Genomic DNA, 25064 nt, shown 5'->3' on the forward strand with positions numbered 1-25064 from the left:
GGTATATTATGCATCTCCAATAATGGACACTCTCCCACATTGCGGACATAAAACAATGCATGACAAAATCTCTTTTTTATTGATCTTGTATTGCTGGTCATTTTTTGTTTATACTTTCTCTCCATCTTCTTTAGTTTTTGCTTAAAACAAAAAATGGGCTTAAAAAATGTCAATTTAGGGTTATCACTCCTATAAATGGTCTACCAAGGAATTGGGCAAATATTGACTTGTTTGTAGATCTTGTCTTGCTGATCATCTTTGCTGTTTAAAATGTCTTTATATCTTTTTATAGTGTTTATGAATATTGGTTAAAAACATAAAATATTGGTAAACATCGTCATTAAAGAACAAGAACTTTGATAATGATTCGACTTACGATTTCGACTATGTTGACTTATTTGTAGATCTAGTCTTGCTGATCATTTTTGCTATTTATAGAGGCTATCTATAATAGTTTTCAATATATGAGAAAGAACGCTATAAATGGGTGAAAAACGTCATTAAAGAGCAAACATTCCAATAAGGAATGAAATGACGATTTCGACCAGTACACTTATTTGTAGATTTTATCTTACTGATCATTTTTAATTATTTAAGTTTCTATCTATCTATCATAATGTTTTAAGATATTAGGGAACAAGCCTAAAATTGGCGAAACCTTCATTAAAGAGCAATAACTCAAATAAGGGATCGTCAAATGAATTCAACAAGGCAAACTTATAATATTTGTAGACCTTGTCTTGCTGATTATTTTTTATTATTTAAGTTTGTATCTATTATAGTTCTTCAAATATTAGGCAAAAACGAAAAAAAAATGATAAAAATCTTCATTAAAGGACATTAACTCCAATAAGGAGTCATCTGATGATTTCGACCCTGTTAGCATATTTGTAGGTCTTGTCTTGCTGATCATATTTGTCATTTGAAGTTTCTCTCAATCTATTATGATTTTCAAGATAATAGGCAAAAATGAAAAAAAATGGTAAAATTCGTCATCTAAGGGAAATAATTCATAGAACAACAACAATTTTTATTTGTCAAAAAAGACGCCCCGAGGAGCAGAACAATTACAGTTTAAATTTAAAGTGTACAAATAATTGTGATGATTTTTTTTATTGAAATATGACAATAAAACTAAAACTATATAGGAATTAGAAGTTTTGATGTATATGGACAATAGGTAGATCTCATGATTGTGAACATTTCTGACAATGTCAGATTTTCTCTATTCATAGAGGTTTTCAAAATTTTAGACACAACTTGCATTTTACACTTATGTTCCATTTTCAGCCATGTCAGCCATGTTGGTTAGCAGGCGGGATCATTGGACACGTGTTTTAAACTAGATACCAAAATGAAAATTGTGGCCAACTTTGGTTAAATTTGGCCCAGTAGTTTCAGAGGAGAAGATATTGCAAAACGTTAACGAAGATGAGGGACGACGGTAGCCAAGAGATGAGAAGGCTCACTTGGCCCTTTGGGGAAGGTGAGCTAAAAATGAGGTCAATGACAATGAGCATATGTCAAACGATTCCATCAGACCACAAAGCGTCTGTATACCTGATACAGACTATCCAGCTCTCCTATCTTCCAAAATATATTTTTTTAATTCAAACAGAGCTAACCCTGTCCATCGAATAAGTATCCCTAAGTCTCACATTCTGCGACATTCAATGAAACTTCGGAATATTACAAGCATTTAAGGGCATACGTCGATACAGTTTCGATCCTACGATGAATTTTTTTATGAAAATTTGCATACAAGCTATTTTTCACCTAAGCAATTCAAATATGTAATAAAAAATATACCTTCATGTGCTACTTTAAGAGATAAAAGGGGTCGAAATTTTAGACATTTACTAAAAATTTCGATTTTTTTTGACGTTTCTATCCTTTGGATAGACATACCTAACTTTTTTATTCCAACAGATAAACGCAAGCCGATTTTTTGTAAAAACATTATGAAAATCTTCTTTACCTCATTATGCTCTTAATATGTAAAACAATTCTTTGTAAATAATTAATTTTTAACAAAGTTTCAGGATTTCAGGAAAAAAACAGCATTTTTTGCGGTATGTATTTATCAAATTTAAAAAAAAATCATCGTTGATAGTTAATAGTTTTACATGGATGACAATAATATTTCCGATTTTCACAAAAACTATCTACTTTTCCTGTCAAAAAAGAGGTGGATAATGTAGTTGACTGATACATCCATCAACACGTACCGGCGAAAAAATCAGTGGACTGACAGTTCGAATGGAGTTTTATGCTTTTGACCATTCTTGTATTCCCGTTTATTGTATTATACATTATAACATGATTTATAAGTATAGTACTAGTCTTGTTTCCTCGATACTGATTCACCTCAATGAACCCTAAATAATGTAACTGGTAAATTATTAAAGTCATATAATACTTCAAATTTAATCAAAAGTTGGATGTGAATTATAGACTAAAATGGCTAAGTTTGACTATAAAACACGTATACATAGATTTTTTTTCACAAAGGAAAACCCTTTATTCATTCAAATCTTCAGAAATGAATTTCTGTTCAGTTATTGTCTTCCGGCACTGTTATTCGCCAACAGCTTTTCAGTATGCAGTGACTTTAACCGTGACACTTCGGTAAGCGCACAGAGCAAGTGTCATTTAGCACTATAGTAAGATCCTTCAATATTGTTTTCGTCGGTTCTAACATTGATTTTGTTTTTTTGATAAATAAAAACATAACTAAATATGTATTGCTATACATTTATGAAAACTTATTGTCCTAAGTCCTGTCGATATTATGTACCTATATTTTGGCATATCGTAAATGCCGTGCTTTGATTAGACTGTCTGTGTCGTCTTTACACTAAATCCGTTGGATTTATACTGATTGATATTTTAGTCTGGGGTAATATGATTTATTTATGAGTTGTTATTGGCTTTGAACTAATTTGTAGTAACTGTGAGTTCTTTATGTTTTTTTCATGTTAGTTGTGTGTTTGTCCTTTGTAACAATCATTATCTGATATGTCAAGAAGATTCCATCTGATTTTAACAGTTTGGTCTTATTTTGTGCTGTTACATTGCTGTACCGTGTTATGGGGAGGCGGTTGAGCGCTCACAATATAAAGTAAGATGTGGTATCATAGCCAGAGCGGGCGGATCCAGACATTTATAAAAGGGGGTTCCTAACCCAGGATAGGGGGAGTTTCCAACTATATGTCCCCATTCAAATGCATTGATCGTCAAAAAAGGGGGGTCCAACCCCCGGAACCCCCCCCCCCCCCCCCCCTGGATCCGCCACTGATTGCCCATGAGACAACTCTCCATCATGAAAGCGCATGCGGCGAAAACATGAAGTTTGATTATTCATTATTATAATATTTTTAAAAGCACTGTATGCTAGTTTTAATTTTGCACAAATCAGTATTTAAATAGTTATTTATACGGAATTCGTCCTCTTTCACATGCTACACCTGCCTCATATTACTTGGAAGGAGTTAAGTTTCGTTTCGTTCCGTCTCTACTCCTTATTTTGTATTGACCCATCTCAACCCAGCAACGTTGTAAACATCCGGTATTTTCATATCGGAAATATTATCATTGCAAACATTGTTTGTCATTCAAAATGTCTGCATTTTCGATCAAAAGGCAGATAACATATCGTCCCCATGAAGCTCTCGAGCGAATGCTGAACAAAACAACTCTTTCAACCCAAAGAGTTCAACACAATAATGTCATTGGTGAGTGCCCGTTTTACATGGCGCAGTCACATAAACTTGTGAACGAATGGGTCCATTTATCTAAATTACTTGTGAAAATATTAGCAGTACCCAGTATTTCCATTTATAAAAGCTTCATTAATCATAACACCAATGAATATATGTTAAACTGAAAGGTACATAATTGTTTTGATATATATAAATACAAGTTATCAAAGTATGTAAATGAAAGAAATGAATACCTTGATACAATTATTCAGATCAAATAAGATTGATTAAACAATCTCATTTATTATCAATAACCAGGAAAAGGGCACGTAGATGTAAGTTTCTTTATAAAGCTGTTGTTCTAGCTTTAAATAGATTTAAACCCAGTGAGAGTTTCCATCAAAAGGTTGACAGTGCACTAATCTAGTTAGATTTAAAAGCTATTTAGCTAGCAGAGTTTATCGATATACTAGTGTTAAGATAAAAGGAGGCTTATGAGGAGATTTAAATAGTTAAAGGAAATTTAATTATAAAGAACTGATTATGTACAGTCTTAACATTGATATTTGTTCTCTCTAGAATTTAAAGTACTTGTAGGAATTACTTGGTAACTTAAAGGCTTTGCTTTAAAAGATTGGTAGAAACGTGTACAATCTATTTTTCTACAGTTGAAATGCATATATATATTTTTATAATGCTATAATCAGTTGATTACATGAACAGTGCTAAATTACATGTAGCTGATTTGATTTTGAAAATGAAACGTCAATTTCGTTGTAAAAGTGCACATGTTACTAGAGAGGATATTAAACATGAAAGTTTAGTAAAGTACCTTGCTAACAGACCAAAATCTGGCAAAAATGGTTTGTATGAGTATTTGAATTATCATGAAGATTAAATTTGTACTTTTAACATTACCAGTAGTTTCCTTTTTTGTGAACAATCATGACAATGTTGTAATATATTCATTTTAAATGACACATAAGCACTTTATCTTTGTGTATCCCAGTGCACTATTGGTTTTAATTTTCATCCTTTGGATTTTTCATTGCAACAATAGAATAACAAGTTTAGTACACACTGTATATGGCAAGTTGTTAGTGAATCAATTCTGTTTTGGAGTGAATGAGACAATGGATACAAGTTGACTTCTGATAGTTTAATCATTGCACATAGTGTGATTTATTGTTCCAAAACACTAATTTTTATGATAATATTAAAATATATTAATAGATCTGTGCTTCTTTGACAGTGGCTGTTTGGTTTATGAAACTGTTAATTTAGAAAATGGTGCATTTTATTTCATCAAATTTTATATTTGTAGTGACAATATTTAATCATTTAATGTTCCCCCAAAATTTTCATAAAATGTATTTCAGTTGATTAAAAAAGTATAAATGATACGGTATATATTTCAATTAAGTTGATCTAGAGATTGCAGTGAGTTCCCCCAGAAGCTTTAATTTACAATCATGCAATGTAAATTTTAGCATCAGGGTTACTTAATAATTTTGTTACCCTCATCCTTAATTTATGAAACGAATTTTCTAATGTTACAATATGAATTATTGCCTATTCTTATATGCTATATACATACATGGAATATAAAGAAACAAGATGTTAACTGAAGCTCTGGTATTTGCCTGAATGCAGTTATGCATGCATTTGTGATTTTGAGGGAAAACATAAGATTGTGTTACAACATGGATGTGTGGCCTTGGACTGTTTTCTGTTCTTTGACACATTCTATGTTTCCATTCTCAATTTTATGTGTGTACATTATAGATCAAATTTTAAGTTAACAAGACAAAATTAAAAAAAATCTTAGCTAATATATCTCAACTGATGCAAGCACTATTTTTGTTTGGAACATAACTTATTTACATTTCTATTTTCAGACTTTAGTTTTGTTTGTTTATAATCTTTAATAAGTGAATTACAATATGAATGTCACTGATCTCTCTAAGATTTTCAGTAAACAAACTGTGTTCATAAATTTGTGAAAGGTTATCACATATATGGACTTAAAAATACCAACTCCATTTTCAAATCAAACAAAGACCTCAAAATAATAAATTTTAAAACAAAACAATCATTCTATAAAATAACTTTTTGTTGGCAAGTATTTTGCAATATAAAGCCAAAAAAAAAAGGTCAATACATTATTCAGAATTAAAAAATATTTAAATTTTATTTTATTGTGCAATGATGTATTATTATTAGTATAATTCATTTTATTATTTTTCCTGTGACAAAAGTCACAGAATGCAAGATATCAGGATTACAATCTATGGGTGGCAACAGTGTAAACTATTTATATAAAGCTTTATATTTTTTTTTTGTCAAAATATATCTGTTAATTTCTCACTTATTATGAGTAATATGATAATGATATTTGGTACATGTGTATGGGATCCTTGGGATATCCCCTACACATGGTTTACCTGACCTCAGCCTCATTCATGAATCAGTCAAGCCCATTTCTCAGATACTGTAAGCAATAGTTCAACTATATTTGGTGTATGGAATAAATTTGAATATGTCTGTCTAACTGGTTTCAATTAACATTGTAAATTGAGCATTTGAAGTACTCTCTTTTACATTTGTTCTGCTTTTTTAGCTCACCTGGCCCGAAGGGCCAAGTGAGCTTTTCTCATCACTTGGCGTCCGTTGTCGTCGTCCGTCGTCATTAGCTTTTTACAAAAATCTTCTCCTCTGAAACCACTGGGCCAAATTTAACCAAACTTGGCCACAATCATCATTAGGGTATCTAGTTTAAAAAATGTGTCCGATGACCCCGCCAACCAACCAAGATGGCCACCATGGCTAAAAATAGAACATAGGAGTAAAATGTAGATTTTGGCTTATATCTCTGAAACCAAAGCATTTAGAGTAAATCTGACAAGGGTAAAACTGATTATCAGGTCAAGATCTATCTGCCCTCAAATTTTCAGACAAATCTGACAACCTGTTGTTGGGTTGCTGCCCCTGAATTGGTAATTTTAAGGAAATTTTTGCAGTTTTTGGTTATTATCTTGAATATTATTATAGATAGAGATAAACTGTAAACAGCATTAATGTTCAGCAAAGTAAGATCTACAATTAGTCAATTTTTAATAATTTTTCGTAAATAATCTTTTACAAAAATCTTCTTCTCTGAAACTACTAAGACAAATTTAACCATACTTGGCCATAATCATTATTAGGGTATCTAGTTTAAAAAATTTGTCCGATGACCCCGTCTTCCAACCATCATGGCGGACTTGGTTAAAAATAGAACATAGGGGTAAAATGCAGTTTTTGGTTTATATCTCTGAAACTAAAGCATTTAGAGCAAATCTGACAGTGGAAAAAATGTTCATCAGATTTAGAGTTATCTGCTCTGAAATTTTCGGACCAATCCGACAACCCGTAGTTGGGTTGCTGCTCCTGAGTTAGTAATTTTACAGAAATTTTGCAGTTTTTTGTTATTATCTTAGATATCATATAATATCTAATATCTAATACTATTAATTACGATTTTAACCTTATTTTACATGAATTCCAAAGCATCAGTAAATACAGGTGAGCGACACAGGCTTTTGAGAGCCTCTAGTTTTATTTGTGTGTCTTTAAAGATTTATAGTCATATTCCAGCTGATGAGGATCTGTTACAGTTATATTTATACAATTAACTGGTGTCAAACTTAAAGAATTGATTAATTCTTATATACATTGTACATGAATATACCTTTAGATTTTTTACCAATTATGTCATAATTTTATTTGATCTTCATCAGAATAACCCAACAGCATCTGAATACCTTGAGATTTGCTTTATTCAACATGTTTCTGCCATTGTTGTAGACTTAGGGAATCGTATGTTGATGGTTAAAGATGATGATTCTAAAGAAAGACAAGAAAAATTGCTCAGCCATGTTTTAGATGAAGCAGAGGCAAGACATACCAGAGAACTTCGAGCTGCTTTAAAGAGACTTAGAGATCAGAAAGATGAAGAAAAGAAAAGAGCTGTGGAAAGAGAAAGAAATGTAATAATCATTATTTATAAGAATTTAGATATTGCAGTTCTTAAAGATAACAATAATAATAATAATAATAAATAATAATGAAAATTTATAAAGCGCCCTATATAAAAAATAAAAATTACTCTAAGGCGCTGTACATTCAACATGGTAATGAAAACAAATCAATGACAAAAACATAAAACATACATTGTGTCAGATTCAAATACTGAAAAATAAACAAAATACAACAAAAATGCCTACCATAGAATAAACAAAATTTATGCTACATGTATGTTTACCTGTGCATTTTGTACATTAACTTTAGATTATCTTTATAATTTAACAGATCAGGTCATATCATAATTTATGGTTTCAGGACCATAAAATTATGGGAAGACTGTCTCTATAAAATGATGAAGATAACTTAATGTGTTTAATAATGAAGATAATTTAATGTGATCTAAATCAGGGGCTCTTAGAGGCTAGAATTGTTTACCTCACTAATTTATAAAGAAGATAAGAGAACTTAGAATACATTTGGCTTCTTGTGGCTTTGTTTTCAAAACATTACACTTTGTGTTTTTAGAGGCAAAGATTTTAGATAATAAACTTACTTTTTGGGCTGTGGCTGTGTTTTTCATTCTAAAAAGAATTGTAGAAGATTTCACATACATCATTCCTGTAAAGTTTAGTTAGATTTGTGGAGTGCTTTTAGAGGGGGAGATTAAAATGGGATAAGTTTATGGAAGGAATAGCTCATATGACTATATAAAATCCAGGTGATCTTAAAGGACAGATATTTGTAATATTCACATTTAGGATAGTACCTAATTAGATAATTTGTTGCTTGAATAATTTACATGACTGATGAAAGAGAAATTGATTAAATTGAGACATATATAATCAAAGTACTGAAGTACTGAACATGGATGACCACAAGTTCTTGAGGATGGTCAAAAGCACTTGTCTCAGAAAAAAAGAACATATCTCTTTACCTGAAACTGAGGTTAATGTACAGACTACAGAGATATATTTTTTTCTGAGACAAGTTCGTGCGTGGATGATGAATAAATGACAGGAAATTCAACTTCACCGTAATAACTATTATATTGTAGTGATACAAATCAGTATACACTGATTTGTTGTTATATATTATATTAAAATAACAGTTACATATATATATGATTTGCATCCATTTGTATATCATTCTATTCTACTATTCTAATAATAGTGCAATGCAAATGCATGGTGATCACTTTTCTGTAAAAATTCTATTTTTCTAAGATTGGATACGAGTTGGCATTCATATTTTCCCGCAAAAACAATTACAGTGTTACCGGTCCTTGCCGGTATTGTTGCAAAACGTTCTTTGAGATATTCTTCCGCATGCTTTAACACAATTTTTCGGTACGTGTGCATTGATATTATCAATGATTTTTTACTTATATATATATATATCTAACTACAAAACATTTTCATATTATTAATTTATGTTGTAAACAAAAATATTTTTATCAGTATTCATTGAAGAGATGTATTTATATCAAACGATAAGGAATGTTATTTTGCACTTGTTTATGTGCGCATATTTATCATGTTTATAGATCGGTTACAAACCCAAAACTAATTTACATAATGGAAATCTAGGCGATAGCAATACATCGGAATGACCTCAAGGTCATCGCGATGTAAAAAGGATTTTTATGGATTATATTATTTAACATTTAACATAGAATTAAAAAGGTATGCCAGGATTTTTTTATTTCAGTTATTTATACATTAATTGGTGATATGCCTGTTTTTGCCCATACTACTACAGGGGGTGTTCATGTTTTTTTTTTTGCCCATTTGAAATAACTTGAAGTCAAGTTGGTTGTATGAATTTCAATTGTAACCAAGCCAGAACTGATATCAATATCATGTCTTGCAAACATGATTGATACATTTTGTATTCAATCAGGCCCAACATATGACATCACAATGCGTCCATAATCATCACATAGTATTTTATATGTTGTTTCATTTGGATAGAACACTTATCAATGTCCAACATCAGTATGCTTAAAGTCACAATCTTCAGTGCCTCGTATAGAGAGAACCCTTGCAACAACTCTTTATGGGGTTCATAGGTGGCCTGTTAATTTCTGTCCCCGTCCAATATAATTAATACCCTCTTTTTCCAGTGGCAGTCCAAATTTTACAGACCTTCATCCTGGACAGCCTCTTTTATTAGACCTACCTATTGTATTTATTGCTAATTTGTTCTGGTCCTGGAGATGCATGAAATATTTGTCACTGGACATTAAGATAACATCAACCAATCACAATCTTTAATGACTTGTCAGTGTGACAAGTTATGTCAAAAGTAAAGTTATGTTAAACATTTTAGTTGAAAATTAAGTGCATTTGCATTTGTTATGAAGAATACAAGTTGTGTAGAAAATGTATAATAAATGAATTATGACCACATTTATTTTGCATATCAGTCCTGAGGTCATCCCTTTGCCTCATATTAGGGTCTCAACTGTATGGTAATCTATTCTTATAATCCCTTTACCTCATATTAGGTTCTCAGCTGTAAGATCATCTATTTTATATCCAGAAACAGTAAAAATTAAACATTTCACCTTTGTCCTACTTGGCAATGAAAAAACTACTTGTCTTTCATGGTTCTGAATTTTAGCTTTTAGTAATAAAGTAATAATATCTTTTTAGTACTATGAGAAGAAAGCAGAAAGAATTGAAAGACAAAGAAATGAACTTGAAGCAGAGAGATTTCGGGAACTGACTAAGAAATTAGAAAAAGAAAAACAAGCAGCACTTGATGAACAGTGGGAGGAATGTGAAAGACTGAAGGAGGAGGCTGTAGAGGAAGCTAAAATAGAATTGACAAAACAATTACGGAAGGAATTTACAGTAGAGAAAGAGCAGGCCATAGCTGAGGCATTGAAAAAACAAAAGGTGATAACAGTCGTCTTAGTTTAATTTATAATGAAAATATCCTATGTATTCCAATATTTTCATGTGGAAGAATTTATTCAGATTGTTTTAAGGACTACATATATTTCAAAACTAACTGTTAATATAAAGATTGCTCAATGAGAACTTAGGTAAAATAAAGGTAAGCATACCTGTCATAAGATGACTAGAATAGATATTCCAGCTGAAAAATTGTTTTTTAAACCACTATAATCATTTTTTATAATTCCTGATCAAATTTGGGGAGAGCAAAAAATGTCCCTTTGCTGAGCTGAAGGTTTTCAGACTATTAACTTAAATATTATAAGAATTAAATGATTATAACTTGCACAATTAATACATATTAATAGATTGACTCACATCACTTATATACATCAAGATTTTCGGTCCTCTTGAAAATACCCCAAAACCATCACAATTATCATTGTCAGGTGATAACTTTAATACAGTTATTGGGTTAGCATTGTGAATGGATATTATTGTCATTTATGATAAAAAAATAATTAATACACAAGAATACCTGTATCTTCCATGTGCACGGTAAATGTGTTCTGAACCTTAGAAAACCTGAATATTGTCAAATGTGAGTTTTATTTTCCAAAATGATAAAAAATTGTCATATGCACATCAAGTTTGATGGGATTTTATCTTAGTATAAAAAAAAAATTTATTCAGAACAAATTCAATAACACGTACAGCAAAACAATGCAAGGATGTGAAAACAAGTAACTAAACATTCCTCCTCTACTTTTTGTCGAGCCTGCGACTTTTGTCGCAGAAAGCTCGACATAGGGATAGTGATCCGGCGGCGGCGGCGTTAGCTAACTTCTTAAAAGCTTTATATTTTAGAAGGTGGAAGGTCTGGATGCTTCATACTTTGTATATGGATGCCTCATATTATGAAGTTTCCGTCAGTCACATGTCCAATGTCCTTGACCTCATTTTCATGGTTCAGTGACTACTTGAAAAAAAAGTGAAGATTTTTTGTAATGTTAAATTCTCTCTTATTATAAGTAATAGGATTACTATATTTGGTATGTGCGTACCTTGCAAGGTCCTCATGCCAATCAGACAGTTTTCACTTGACCTCGACCTCATTTCATGGATCAGTGAACAAGGTTAAGTTTTGGTGGTCAAGTCCATATCTCAGATACTATAAGCAATAGGTCTAGTATATTCGGTGTATGAAAGGACTGTAAGGTGTACATGTCCAACTGGCAGGTATCATCTGACCTTGACCTCATTTTCATGGTTCAGTGGTTATAGTACAGTTTTTGTGTTTTGGTCTGTTTTTCTTATATTGTATGCAATAGGTCTACTATATTTGGTGTATGGAATGATTGTAATGTGTACATGTCTAGCTGGCAGGTGTCATCTGACCTTGACCTCATTTTCATGGTTCAGTGGTCAAAGTTAAGTTTTTGAGTTTTGGTTTTTTTTTCTAATACTATAGGCAATAGTTCAACTATATTTGGTGTATGGAAATAATTTATGATCTATTTGTCAGTCATGCAGGTTTTTTTTTACCTTGACCTCATTTTCAAGGTTCATTGCTCAGTGTTAAGTTTTTGTGTTTTGGTCAATTTTTCTTAAACTATAAGCAATAGGTCAACTATATTTGTTGTATGGAAGAATTGTTAGCTGTACATGCCTGCCTAGCATGGTTCATCTGACCTTGACCTCATTTTCATGGTTCATTGGTTATTGTTTAGTTTACTTGGTTAATGTTAAGTTTATGTGACAGTTGTAATAAAGCTTTATATTTAGGACTATCAACATAATATCAATGATTAGTAAAGAAGGCGAGACATTTCAGCGTGTGCACTCTTGTGTTATCTTCTAGTAGATAAATGGATTAAGGCTTTGGCCATCTGTGTGTTGTGCAAAGTTTTAACTCAATATACTGAATAAATTCAAGGACTCAGAAAAACATATAAACTTATGATGTTTTGTTAGTATTAACATTACTGCTAAATAAAGCATAAATGAATAAGGTTTTATGTTTTAGATAATATAATTATATCTTTTCAAAGAAAATTATATCTAATTTCTTAACTCTACTTAATGTTAATTACTGAGGTATCTCACATACACAATATATAGATGTACAAATGTATACTATTGTTCAAATCAATAAATATTTAATTTATCAGGAAAAATTTTTGGTCAGAGAGAAAGAAAAAATAGAGAAAACAATAAAAGAATGTGAAGAAAAAGCTAGAAAGGAGGCAGAGAGAGTTGCCAGATTACACCAAAAAGAAATAGACAGATTAAATGAGAGGTAAGGCTAACTGGGTTTTCCGAAGAACAGTTCTTAATTTGGTGAATTACCATGGAAGGGTGGGCGGGAGCCTGCAGTTTCCTTGCAATAACTTATGAACTGTTCAACCATTCCCTCCCAAATATTAATATGTTGGTAGTTTTTTCCTTTTTTTTAAAACACAAATATGGATTTTTTCACATATAATAGAACATTTTATTATATACTTAGAGTAAATAAATTATAATTTTTACATTATGATAATAGCATTTAATTTACGTGAATTCCAAATGGTGCTTAGCGGGCTGATATGAAAAATTTATCAACTGCGTCCGGCTATTATTGCATGCCTTTCAGTAACGTTATTACATGGCATTGCTGCATAACTAGGCAAATTTTGAACAATACATCTCAATGGTACGATTTCAGTGAAAATCATAACAAAGTAGGGTACAAAACAAAAATTAGGAAACAAATATATTATGTAAAATGCAAAACAAATGATTCAATAAAAGCATAATTTAGCAAGTTATATTTGTACTTTACAAATGTTGACTTTCCAAACAGTGTTCATTTTGTTTTGTTGATTATTTTTTTATTGTGAATATAAAAATATAATATACTGTTGTTTTTCTCCTCTGTTGAGGCATATGATAGAAAGATTTCATATCAGATGTATTACATTTGGCGTCTGTTGTCTGTAAACTTTTCACTTTTTGAACTTCTACTTGTCAATGAGAACCACTTTAAATGATCAATATATTAACCTGTTAAAAAGGCCATAACATGTCATTTTTCATATCAAATGTATTATCAGCCCTCTGTCAATATCAGCCATCGAGCCTTCGGCTATTGGGCTGATATTGAACCATGGGTTGATTATACATCTGATATGAAAAATGCCATGTAATAATCTGATAGAATAGTTAAACATTTAAACACATGTATATGTTCAAGTTAACAGTAACTAATAACTTCCTTTATTGTGATTAGATAGGAGGCAGCTTATAGAGTTTCATTATTCAAGAATTTTTTTCTTACTTATAATGAGAAAAAATAAATAATTTAAACAGTGGATTATGGTGCTGGAAAGCTTTCAATTTCACTTTTTTCAGTAAAGCAATTTGAGTTATCTCCCATTTTACATTGTAAGATTTCAGGAAACCAATGTCAAACTATTACATCACTTTTTAGCTCACCGGGGCCCGAAGGGCCCCATGTGAGCTTATGCCATCACTTGTCTGTCGTCGTCGTTGTCTGTTGTCGTAAACTATTTCAAAAATCTTCTCCTCTGAAACTACTGGGCCAAATACCTTCAAACTTTAACTAAATGTTCCTTAGGGTATATATTTTATAAATTGTATCCGAAGTTTTTATCCATCGACAAACATGGCCGCCATGGCTAAAAATAGAACATAAGGGTCAAATGCAGTTTTTGGCTTATATCTCAAAAACTAAAGCCTTTAGAGCAAATCTGACATGGGGTAAAATTGTTCAATTGGTCAAGATCTATCAGCTCTGAAATTTTCAGACGAATCGAACAACCCATTGTTGGGTTGCTGCCACCAAATTGGTAGTTTTAACAAAATTTTGCAGTTTTTTGTTATTATTTTGAATATTATCATAGATATATATAAACTGTAAGCAGCAATAATGTTCAGCAAAGTAAGATCTACAAAAAAGTTAATATGACCATAATTGTCAATTGACCCCTTAAGGAGTTATTGCCCTTTAAAGACAATTTTACACAATTTGTTCATCAAGTTTGCTAACATTTAAAAATCTTCTCCTCTGAAACTACTGGGCCAATTACCTTCAAACTTTAACTAAATGTTCCTTAGGGTATCTTGTTTATAAATTGTATCGGAAGTTTGTATCCATCGACAAACATGGCCGCCATGGCTTAAAATAGAGCATAAGGGTCAAATGCAGTTTTTGGCTTATATCTCAAAAACTAAATCTTTTAGAGCAAATGTGACATGGGGTAAAATTGTTTAATTGGTCAAGATCTATCGGCCCTGAAATTATCAGACGAATTGAACTACCCATTGTTGGGTTGCTGCCACCGAATTGGTAGTTTTAACAAAATTTTTGCAGTTTTTTGTTATTATTTTGAATATTATCATAGATATATATAAACTGTAAGCAGCAATAATGTTCAGCAAAGTAAGATCTACAAAAAAGTTTATGACCATAATTGTCAATTGACCCCTTAAGGAGTTATTGCCCTTTAAAGACAATTTTACACAATTTGTTCATCAAGTTTGCTAACATTTAAAAATCTTCTCCTCTGAAACTACTGGGGCAATTACCTTCAGACTTTAACTAAATGTTCCTTAGGGTATCTTGTTTATAAATTGTATCCAAAGTTTGTATCCATCGACAAACATGGCTGCCATGGCTAAAAATAGAACATAAGGGTCAAATGCAGTTTTTGGCTTATATCTCAAAAACTAAATCTTTTAGAGCAAATGTGACATGGGGTAAAATTGTTTAATTGGTCAAGATCTATCAGCCCTGAAATTATCAGACAAATCAAACTACCCATTGTTGGGTTGCTGCCACCAAATTGGTAGTTTTAACAAAATTTTGCAGTTTTTTGTTATTATTTTGAATACTATTATAGATATATATATAAACTGTAAGCAGCAATAATGTTCAGCAAAGTAAGATCTACAAAAAAGTTAATATGACCAAAATTGTCAATTGACCCCTTAAGGAGTTATTGCCCTTTAAAGACAATTTTACACAATTTGTTCATCAAGTTTGCTAACATTTAAAAATCTTCTCTGAAATAGAGGTTAGCGATTCAGGCTCTTGAGAGCCTCTTGTTTCTTGATCTATAGATAGTGTGTGAAGTTTATTATATATTGTAGGTATAATGCTCTGGAGCGAAAATATCAAATAGAATATTCCCATAGACATAGAGTTGAAGAAGACTTTAGAGTAAGTATAATCATATGTGTACATGTACTTGTTATCAACAAATCTGCAAAACTACAACAAAAACATTGTTCTTGTAGTTGCTTCAGATGATGAGAATAGTTGTGTAACTTAGAAATGTGGTTGCATGATAAGACTTTCACACTTTAAAATAACTAATAGACCTTGTCTAACAGAAAAATATTGTTTATTATGATTATATTTTGAATTAGACAAACCTTTACGCATATTGCACACCACACACTAAGCCAATAAAATTAAAATGACATTTATGACACAATTTGTGGATAGCATAATGATCTATGCATTAAGCTATTACTTGAATGAAATTGAAATTACCCTTAAAAACACAATTCAAAACTGTAAAATTAAAAAAAAAAATGCCAAAAAGGTCATAACGGTTACTATAAGTGGACTGTCCTTCTGTTATTGTCATTCTGATATCAAACATTGTTGAGACTTTTTTCATTATACTGTAGATATTGATCTCATTTACCTTAGTGTATAATTATGACTTACAGATCAAGTTTGTGTTTTATCAGCTCTATTCCTAGAGGAATCGCATTTATTATCATCCAAAGTATTATGGTTTAACTAGGGGATAAGGGGAGACAACTAGATCAGTCTGAAAAGTTTTATTCACTTTAGTCACCTTCATTTAATAAGTTTTCTTTTCCTTTCAGAGCTTACAAGATGATTACAAAAGATTTTTGGATCACACGGATGGCAAGTTCCATTCAGATTATTTGATGAGATTACGATACACTGGATTAAGATTAGCTAACAAAAGAATAAGTGATGTCACTTATGAAGATGTTTACCACTTAAAATAGTTATGATATTAATGATCATTCCAGTTGATATTGCTAGCATTATGAACCAGACAGTTTTATTCCTCATACTGGTATACATGAGATATTTTTCTGTATAAATATTTGAGAAGCATATTTAAGGTTATTATAGGTTTGGTGCATATGTTATAAAATCACTGTGTCCTTCCATACCTTATTGGCACATCACTTTTAACAGTTAGTGAAAGTATATAAGGCCAGTCACTGATCATCACACAAGTTTGAATCAACTTTGAATCTGGCAGCTTCAGAATGCATCTTCTCTGAGATTGTTTGAGGGATTTCAGGTTAAAATTCACATGAAGGAGGGAAGGTTGGCTTCAAAGAACATATTATTTTTTTATTTTAACTTGAATTGAATTTCTATGCATTTTTTTTATTATTAGGAGCAAGGTTGAGAGTATAATTATAGATTATCGTTGGTTATCTCAACGAGATTGATTTTCTCGCTTGAGCCGGTACGGTGAAAGCGAGAAAAGCAATCGAGTTGAGATGACCAATGATAATCTGTTTATCGCTATTTTACCTATGAAGACGTTGTTAATTTCTTTGACAACGGCACGTGTTCCCTTAGTTTCTAGCAATAATTTTCATATCACTCGACTCCGCTGAGAACGGAAATTATCAGTCAGCAAGATCAAAGGAAAAATTCGTAAAATAGCTATAAATTTCTAATATTACCTACAGTTTTTGATAATAAAGCTCTTGTTTTTGCATAGGGTGATGGTATATAATATTGTGTGTTATTTTGATTCCTTACTGCAAGAACCTTTCAATAGATAATGTTTACCTTTGCCTGATACTTAAAATTATATGTGAAGTTAGATTGATGAATACTGAAAATTTTATTGAATATTGAAAACACTGATAAGGTAAGTGCATATAATCCTTAATAACGAAATTAAGTCTTTTAAAGCTGAAGTTAAAATACTATTTCTCCTATGATCTGCTGAATGTCTTTAGCAGGAACACAAACTTGTACTTTACCTTTAATTTTTGTCAATTTGTTGACATGTTTTATCTTTGTAGCTGAAAACTCTTTCGGTTCATTGATGATGATACATATTTTTTCCTTCTCAACTTGTGAATTTTTAAAAAAGACAAATGATGTCAGTTGACATCTTCATTATGTTCTTTCATGCTTAGTATCACTAATAACTGCTGTTTTATTTAGTTTTGTTGATTCAACAACGTTTTGTCGGAATGATGAAATCAGACTAAAACTAACCATCATCTAAAATACTTGGGAGAAATATTTCTCTGGATGTAAATACATTGCTTTCAAACCTATGATTTGAAATGTAAGCGTGTGCAATTTAGATTTTTCCCCACCATAATTAAAAGACCAAACACACCATAATTAGTAGTACCTTATCTCTTTGAGTATAAGACACTGACTTGGGATTATGAATTGGATTTCCAGTACCATGTCTATTTTCTATACATGTATTTGCATTGTTAACAGATTAAGTAAATAATTACCAATGTTAAGGAATTCATTGAAATGTTTTCTCACCTGCAATTTCTTTTGTTCTTTGACATAAACTCAATTTTGCTTGTTTTAGCCTAATTTGGTCTTTATTGAAAAACAGTGCTGTTGGAACTTTTTGGTCTTAATCTAATTTTTCATCATTTACTTGTGGTGCATTTTTGTTTGTGACTTTTTTTTTTATATTATATCTTTAATGATTCCAGAAGTTAGTTGTATCAATGATTTGTATAGTAAGAATATTACTATGTATATAAATCATTGGTTGTATATGTTTAAGAAAAGTATTTAATTAAGTCAATTTGAACTCAAGATTCTACAATTTGTACAGGAAGTAGCAAAACTAAAAATAAAACTGTTTGTTTATACCTGAGATTACTATAACACATATAAAGTACCAATTTATTTCAAATAAAAATAACATTATAAGACACAATTGTTAAAAGTCTAGCACTTTCATACTTCAAGGGACTTATCAAAATGTTGTTAAGTGTTTCTATAACGTAACGTCATCGTATTGTTACACTGTTTTTATCCCATCTTATTGTTTGGGTGTTTCCAGCTTTTTTGAAAAGAAACAGTTCTTATCTGTTTAGTTTTGGTTTGAATATCTTTATAAAATTTTTCCATTTTTTCTCTGTATGTCTCAGTAACTTTTGAAAAATGGGAAAACTCTGAATTTTTTTATTTCCTCATTGTTCATTGTGTTTGCTTAACAAAGTTTTGGTTGTGCTTGGGTCACTTATTTGTATTTGTCTCACATTAGTTGTATTTTCAGATTACTTGCCTGTCAGCGACTAGTTATTATTTGTATTTGTCTCACGTTAGTTGTTTTTTCAGACTACTTGCCTGTCAGCGACTAGTTATTATTTGTATTTGTCTCACGTTAGTTGTTTTTTCAGATTACTTGCCCGTCAGCGACTAGTTATTATTTGTATTTGTCTCACGTTAGTTGTTTTTTCAGACTACTTGCCTGTCAGCGACTAGTTATTATTTATCTTCTTTGAGAACTTTTTAACATTCTTACTTTGTAAAATAATATGTAGGTTTACTTTTGCTACATTAAAAATGTTGGTTACTCCAGGATCATATGTAGTAACAAAAGGTAGTAATAAGCTCTTTTTTTTTCTTTTTCTTTTGTAGTATGGAGCTGGGTAATTGTTAATTCCTTTATCTTTTCAAATCTGTCTTTGATTAGTTTGACTGGGTATATAACTCTGTTGAATAAGATATTCTTTGAGTTCTTCCAGTCTTATTTTCTACAGGTCTTCAGTTACAACTATGACACAAATTCGTCTTGCCGTACAGTAGGGAATGTTCTGCTTTGTATGTGATGGATGACACAATTAGAAATTGAGGTATTGATGTGTGTCAGTTTTCTGATAAAATATATCTGTAGTAATTTGACCATTTGATATTTTAATCAAAATGTCTAAAAAAGGAAACTGTTCTGTACTTGTTTCCATAGTAAAGTTGATTAACAGGTGCAGAGAGTTCAATATATGGGCTGCGTCGGATTAAAAAAAAAAAAGAAACATCGTGATATCTTTCCCATTGATTTAAAACATATTCTTTGAATGTCAAAGTATAGTATATATATATTAAGTAATCTCAGGTTTGTACAAGGAAGTACATATGATGATATGTTAACAATGATGACTAAGCTATTTCATAGTTTCTAGTCTAAAGTAGGTGCAACTTTCTAAATTTAGTAGTTGTGTAGAGACAGTTTTTGCATTTTAACAAGATTTTACTCCTTTAAAACTGGTGGGTGTGTTATGTTCAAAGAATGGAAATCATGGGAATGTGGTCATTACAACTACTTCTGTGTTAATTGTTAGCTGTTGGATTAATTTTGAAATATCTAATATGCACATAACAATTTTCACATTAAAACTAGTCATTCATACTTCATGATTGAAAAACTAATTCAGGGGAATTGATAACAAATATAAAATGTGGTTTTGTGACTTACATGGTAAGGGTTATTTTTTTTTAGTTTTATTCTGAGTAAATTAATAACAATGTACTGTGCTGTGATATTAACTTATCTATACTTTGACTTGTTAAATGTTGTTTATTCAGTCTGATTGTTTATTAAGGATTGAAGCTTATTATTGTAATTTTATTGGGGTGTTAAAAGAGTTAACAGAAGCACAATTTATATGAATGTGTGCGTGTTTAATGCTTTTACAATCGTATTAAAGTACATAGAAAAGAATTCAATTCTAATAATTACACATTTGTGCTAAAAACATGAAAAAAACAATTTAGATCTTGAGTCTTTCATTGTTTTTCTATACATATTTCATATGTAGATGTTGCATTTTATTCTGCTATAAATTTAACTTTTGGATTGCCTTGGCCAATCAAAATTATGGAATCGTAAGATTGATCTTCTTTTGTAATGTAATTGATGTTCAGCCACCAGTACCTGTTCAAGTAGGCTTTTTAAAGTTTTAGGGTTTTTCTGTTTCCTTTGAAATGTCTACTGGACACTACCTTTGTATCCTATCTTCCAAATGTCTTTTCATAATATTTAGATTAATATTTTTTATATTAACTTGGTGGCAGATTAAGATGTGTATTGGATGGGGTTCCATCTTGTTTGATTTCAGCACAATAAGTACATTTAAGTTTATTTATCTTATTAGGGCCCTGCCACATATTATCACTAGGTCTGTCTGTCCATCACCACTTCTATGTTGTATGATAAAATTAAATTGCCTCAATCTCTTTCAATAATCTTAATGCACATTGTTTTATCTATAAAAGGAAAATCCCTTTCACTTTTTTTAAAAATTGGAGGAAATTTGCTGTAAAAACTTAGTTTTTGTCTTAGAAACATCTTTTTGCTTGGCCTCAGTGGCAGAGAGGACTAGGTAGTCAAACTAATGTATCACTAGCCTGTCAACACAGAGGTTGTGAGTTCGAATGCTGCACGTGTCAGGTGTGTTTGACTCCAATCTTAATTGACCAGTTTTCCTACCGGAGGATGGTGGTTCTCTCTAGTGCTTTCTCCACCAAATTATATACAAATTTTGTGATGGTTTGTTGCCATGATAACTCAATGTGAAATTTGTTTTTTATTTTCTAAACACCTTGTACGTCAATGTAGTCAGGACAAATTTAAGAATATGTATGGTAATTTTTCAATTTGCACTAATATTTGGGCCAAATAAGGGCTTAATTGCCCCTACTCCTTTGTGGTTAAACGTAGCTTATTTTTTGGTAAAAAAAATTTTGGAGAAACATATTTTTAAACTGATTTCAACAAAAGAAGATATACGTATAGCTATAATATGTGATCCAAAATTAAAAGTGTCAAAATTTAAACATAAAAAAATAGTTTTTTGATTTTAAAGAAACTTGATATATTAAGAATTTGTTTTTGTGCCAACTTTACAAAAATTGAACATGCATTGCTTCGTGTGCATCAGGATCAATTATTTGTTTCTGTACCTCACATATATGTATGTGCGAGAGGGGCCCTTCTTGACATGTCAGTTTGATAGTTTGTTTTGCTTATTGTAAGATTGTTTGTTTTGAAAGATTTTTTGTAAGTTTTTTTTTTTCTTGTATTCTTGTTTTTGCATAGTAGGTGTATATTTGAATGAAAAATGGTTGTGATGTACAGTTTTTAACAGCTGACCTTTCAATTTATATTGTGAAATATGTATAATACCTAGTTAAGTAAACATTTTTATGGATGTTATAGGTTAATTCTTCATTTTATTCTTTGAAATCACAAGAATTCAGATGGATCAATTTAAGAATAAACCAAAATTTGAACCCTTATATTTGATGCAATAAACACTTCCAAGTTTTTATGAACCAAGATATTTATACAAATGACAAGAATTTCTACTAACTAACAAAAGACCTATGACAGTACATAGATAGTTTGATAGATATATAGTGTCCTATTAAGTTACAGAAGTGTCCAGTTTTATGTGATATATTTATGTTATAATGATATTGTTTTGGTGCTTTAAGTTGAATTATTTACAATAAACAGCTTTATTATTTACATTTATCTGTGATATTATGAAATAAAACTGAAAAAAAAATTACTAACTGTGTCATTGTTGTCTCTTTAAAATGGAAAACTCTTCATGAAAGATGCTAAGCTGTATGGATTTAGCTCACTGTTGAAGGGCATACCATGACCTATAGTTACTTAAATTTACACCATCTGGTTTTTATACGACCGCAAAAAATTTGCGTTGTCAATTTCGTATATTGCTATCATGTCGTTGTCCAAAGACATTTGGTTTCCGAACAATAACTTTAGTATAAGTAAATGGATCTCTATGACATTTAATCACAAGGTTCAATAGCACAAAAGGAAGTTTGGGATTGATTTTGGGGGTTATGGTCCCAACTGTTTAGAAATAAGGGGTCAAAAAGGGGCCAAAAAAGGCATTTTTCTTGTTTCCGGACAATAACTTATGTATAAGTGTATGGATCTCTATGAATTTGTACCACAAGGTTCTGTACCACAAAGGGAACGTTGTGGTTGACTTTGGGGGTTATGGCTCAAACCGTTCAGAAATTAGGGGCAAAAAAAGGGGGGGAAAACAAGGTTTTTCTTGTTAATGGACAATTACTTAAGTATTAGTCTATGGATCTCTATGAAATTGAAACACAAGATTCCATTTCCATACCACAAAGGGAAGGTTTGGTTTGATTTTGGGGGTTATGGCTCAAACCGTTCAGGAATAAGGGGCAAAAGGGGAGGGGGGGGGGGGGGACAAGGTTTTTCTGGTTTCTGAAACAAATACTAAGTATTAGTCAATGGATCTCTATGAAATTGTACCACAAGATTCCATACCACACACAGAAGGTTGGGGTCGATTTTGTGGGTTGTGGCTTTAATTGTTAAGAAACTAGAGGCCAAATAGGGGCCAAAAACAAGACTTTTCTGACACTGGCTAAGCTGGTTCTAACATAAATTATTTCTGATCTATATAAAGAAACAACAAATACTGATATAGCAGGAGATACACACCAAACAGGGTGTGTAAATTATTATATTTAGTTTGTAAACAGATTTACTAAGTATTGCGCAACAGCAAAGTATTGCACAACAGCCAAAAATCTTCAATCGAAAATAAATATAAAACTTTTAACCAATTTCAATGAGGATTAATTTAAAGTCTTGAATTGTTTGAGGTTTTTACCATGTATTACTTTATTGGATATTTGGACATTTTTAAATAGGTCTACATTGAGCTCCAAGGGTCCAAAATTAGACTTTGTTTGATTTCATCAAAAATTGAATTCTTGTGGTTCTATGATATGCTGAATCTAACTGTGCATTCAGATTTTTAATTTTCGGCCCTGTTTTCAAATTAGTCCATATTAAGGTCCAAAGGGTCCAAAATTAAACTTTGTTTGAATTCATGTTTTTTTTTTATATGCTTAATCTAACCATGGAATTAGATTTTGGATATTGGACCATTAAGTAGATTAAATGTCCCATTTCAAATTTTTAAGTTATCTGACTACATTTATTCTGTTATATAACAAATATTTAATCACTATCCAAATTCAGAGCTGTTTCAAGCTTGAATATTGTGTCCATACTTGCCCCAACTGTTCAGAGTTCGACCTCTGCGGTCGTATCCAGCTGCTCCAGGCGGAGCACATTTTTTGTGGATTGGTAAGGCTATTAGAAAATAAATAAGATAGGTATACATCTTAGCAAGCTATAAACCCATATTGTATAGTAAGGTGTATAAGTCCCTGGCATAACAAAATGTAATACAATTCAAATGAGAAAACCAATGGCCTGATTTATGTACAAACAACAAAAGAAAAGCAAATATTATTATACAGTAACAAAAGACAAACATGATTTGACCTAGACTGTAGTATCAGGGTTCTTAAATTGCTCTTTAAATTAATATCCATATATATATTGCAACAGTCGAGACATTTTGGTGACTTATTTGAAGTTTGGTATAAAAGTTGTTTTGATTGTTAACTTCCCATGTATACCCAACAACCTATGTCTGGCGTCAATTGTAGTCGCCAATAAAACAGTTTTTACATAGGATCTTTAGAGTTTTTTTCTTCTTTTTCAGTCTTTTCTTCGGAACACAAATGATAAAAAGAAGGTTGAGTTTTCCTGCATATCAAACAGCATAGTTGCTGACTCTTAATATTAAGCATTATGGTAAAATGTATTAACGTCATAAATTTATCATTGTATCTGCAGTAATGCTACGTCCTATGAGGACCAGATATGGTTGAAGTAGTCCTTCTGTTATAGCCCTTTTCAGCACTGTGATAACCTCATAATATAACCAACATGCATTATTATCAATAGATATCTCAAAAATTTGTCGAACGTACTGATTAAATATCTTATTTGGCATATTTGACGCAGGGTTTCGGTTTTATATTTTGTGGTTGAATGGTTTAGTTTACAAAAAGGTAGGGCAATTTCCTATGTATTTGTTTCACTAAAAAGGGTCAAAACCACAAGATTGCTGAAAATCAATGAAATTCAAATATTTTAATCTACATAAAATACTTTGGAAATTTCTATTCTAGTAAAAATGATCAATTACTGCGAAAAAAATTCCCATTCTTACAAAATTATTCTTCTTTGCTGTTTCAAAATTGGTTTTTTTTTCTGGCATATACAATGTATTACGCTTGTTTTATTGTCTCGCCTTGACGGAGTAAAAAAGCGAGACATAGGTATGCTGTTTCCGGCGTCGGCGGCGTCAACAATGTATTAGTTTGTGATTAGGTCTAGTTCATGGTAAACCACTAGTGGTAGGTCAATGATATTTGGTATGCAGTTGTATTAGCATTGGCACATCT

The 25064-nt window shown here is 31.2% G+C and overlaps 1 protein-coding gene across 1 annotated transcript; it reads left to right on the top strand.

The window, feature by feature from the left end:
• The first annotated feature begins 3544 nt into the window (after positions 1-3544).
• LOC127738010 (calponin homology domain-containing protein DDB_G0272472-like) lies at positions 3545-22300 on the top strand. Its single transcript, XM_052249019.1, has 6 exons — positions 3545-3734; positions 7548-7729; positions 10421-10666; positions 12838-12965; positions 15821-15890; positions 16571-22300. Exons 1-6 carry the CDS (start codon positions 3620-3622, stop codon positions 16718-16720), a joined length of 891 nt encoding a protein of 296 aa, XP_052104979.1. The 5' UTR covers positions 3545-3619; the 3' UTR covers positions 16721-22300.
• The last annotated feature ends 2764 nt before the right edge of the window (positions 22301-25064 follow it).

This window comes from Mytilus californianus, unplaced genomic scaffold, assembly GCF_021869535.1.
Source record: "Mytilus californianus isolate M0D057914Y unplaced genomic scaffold, xbMytCali1.0.p SCAF_4, whole genome shotgun sequence".
Classification (NCBI taxonomy): domain Eukaryota; kingdom Metazoa; phylum Mollusca; class Bivalvia; order Mytilida; family Mytilidae; genus Mytilus; species Mytilus californianus.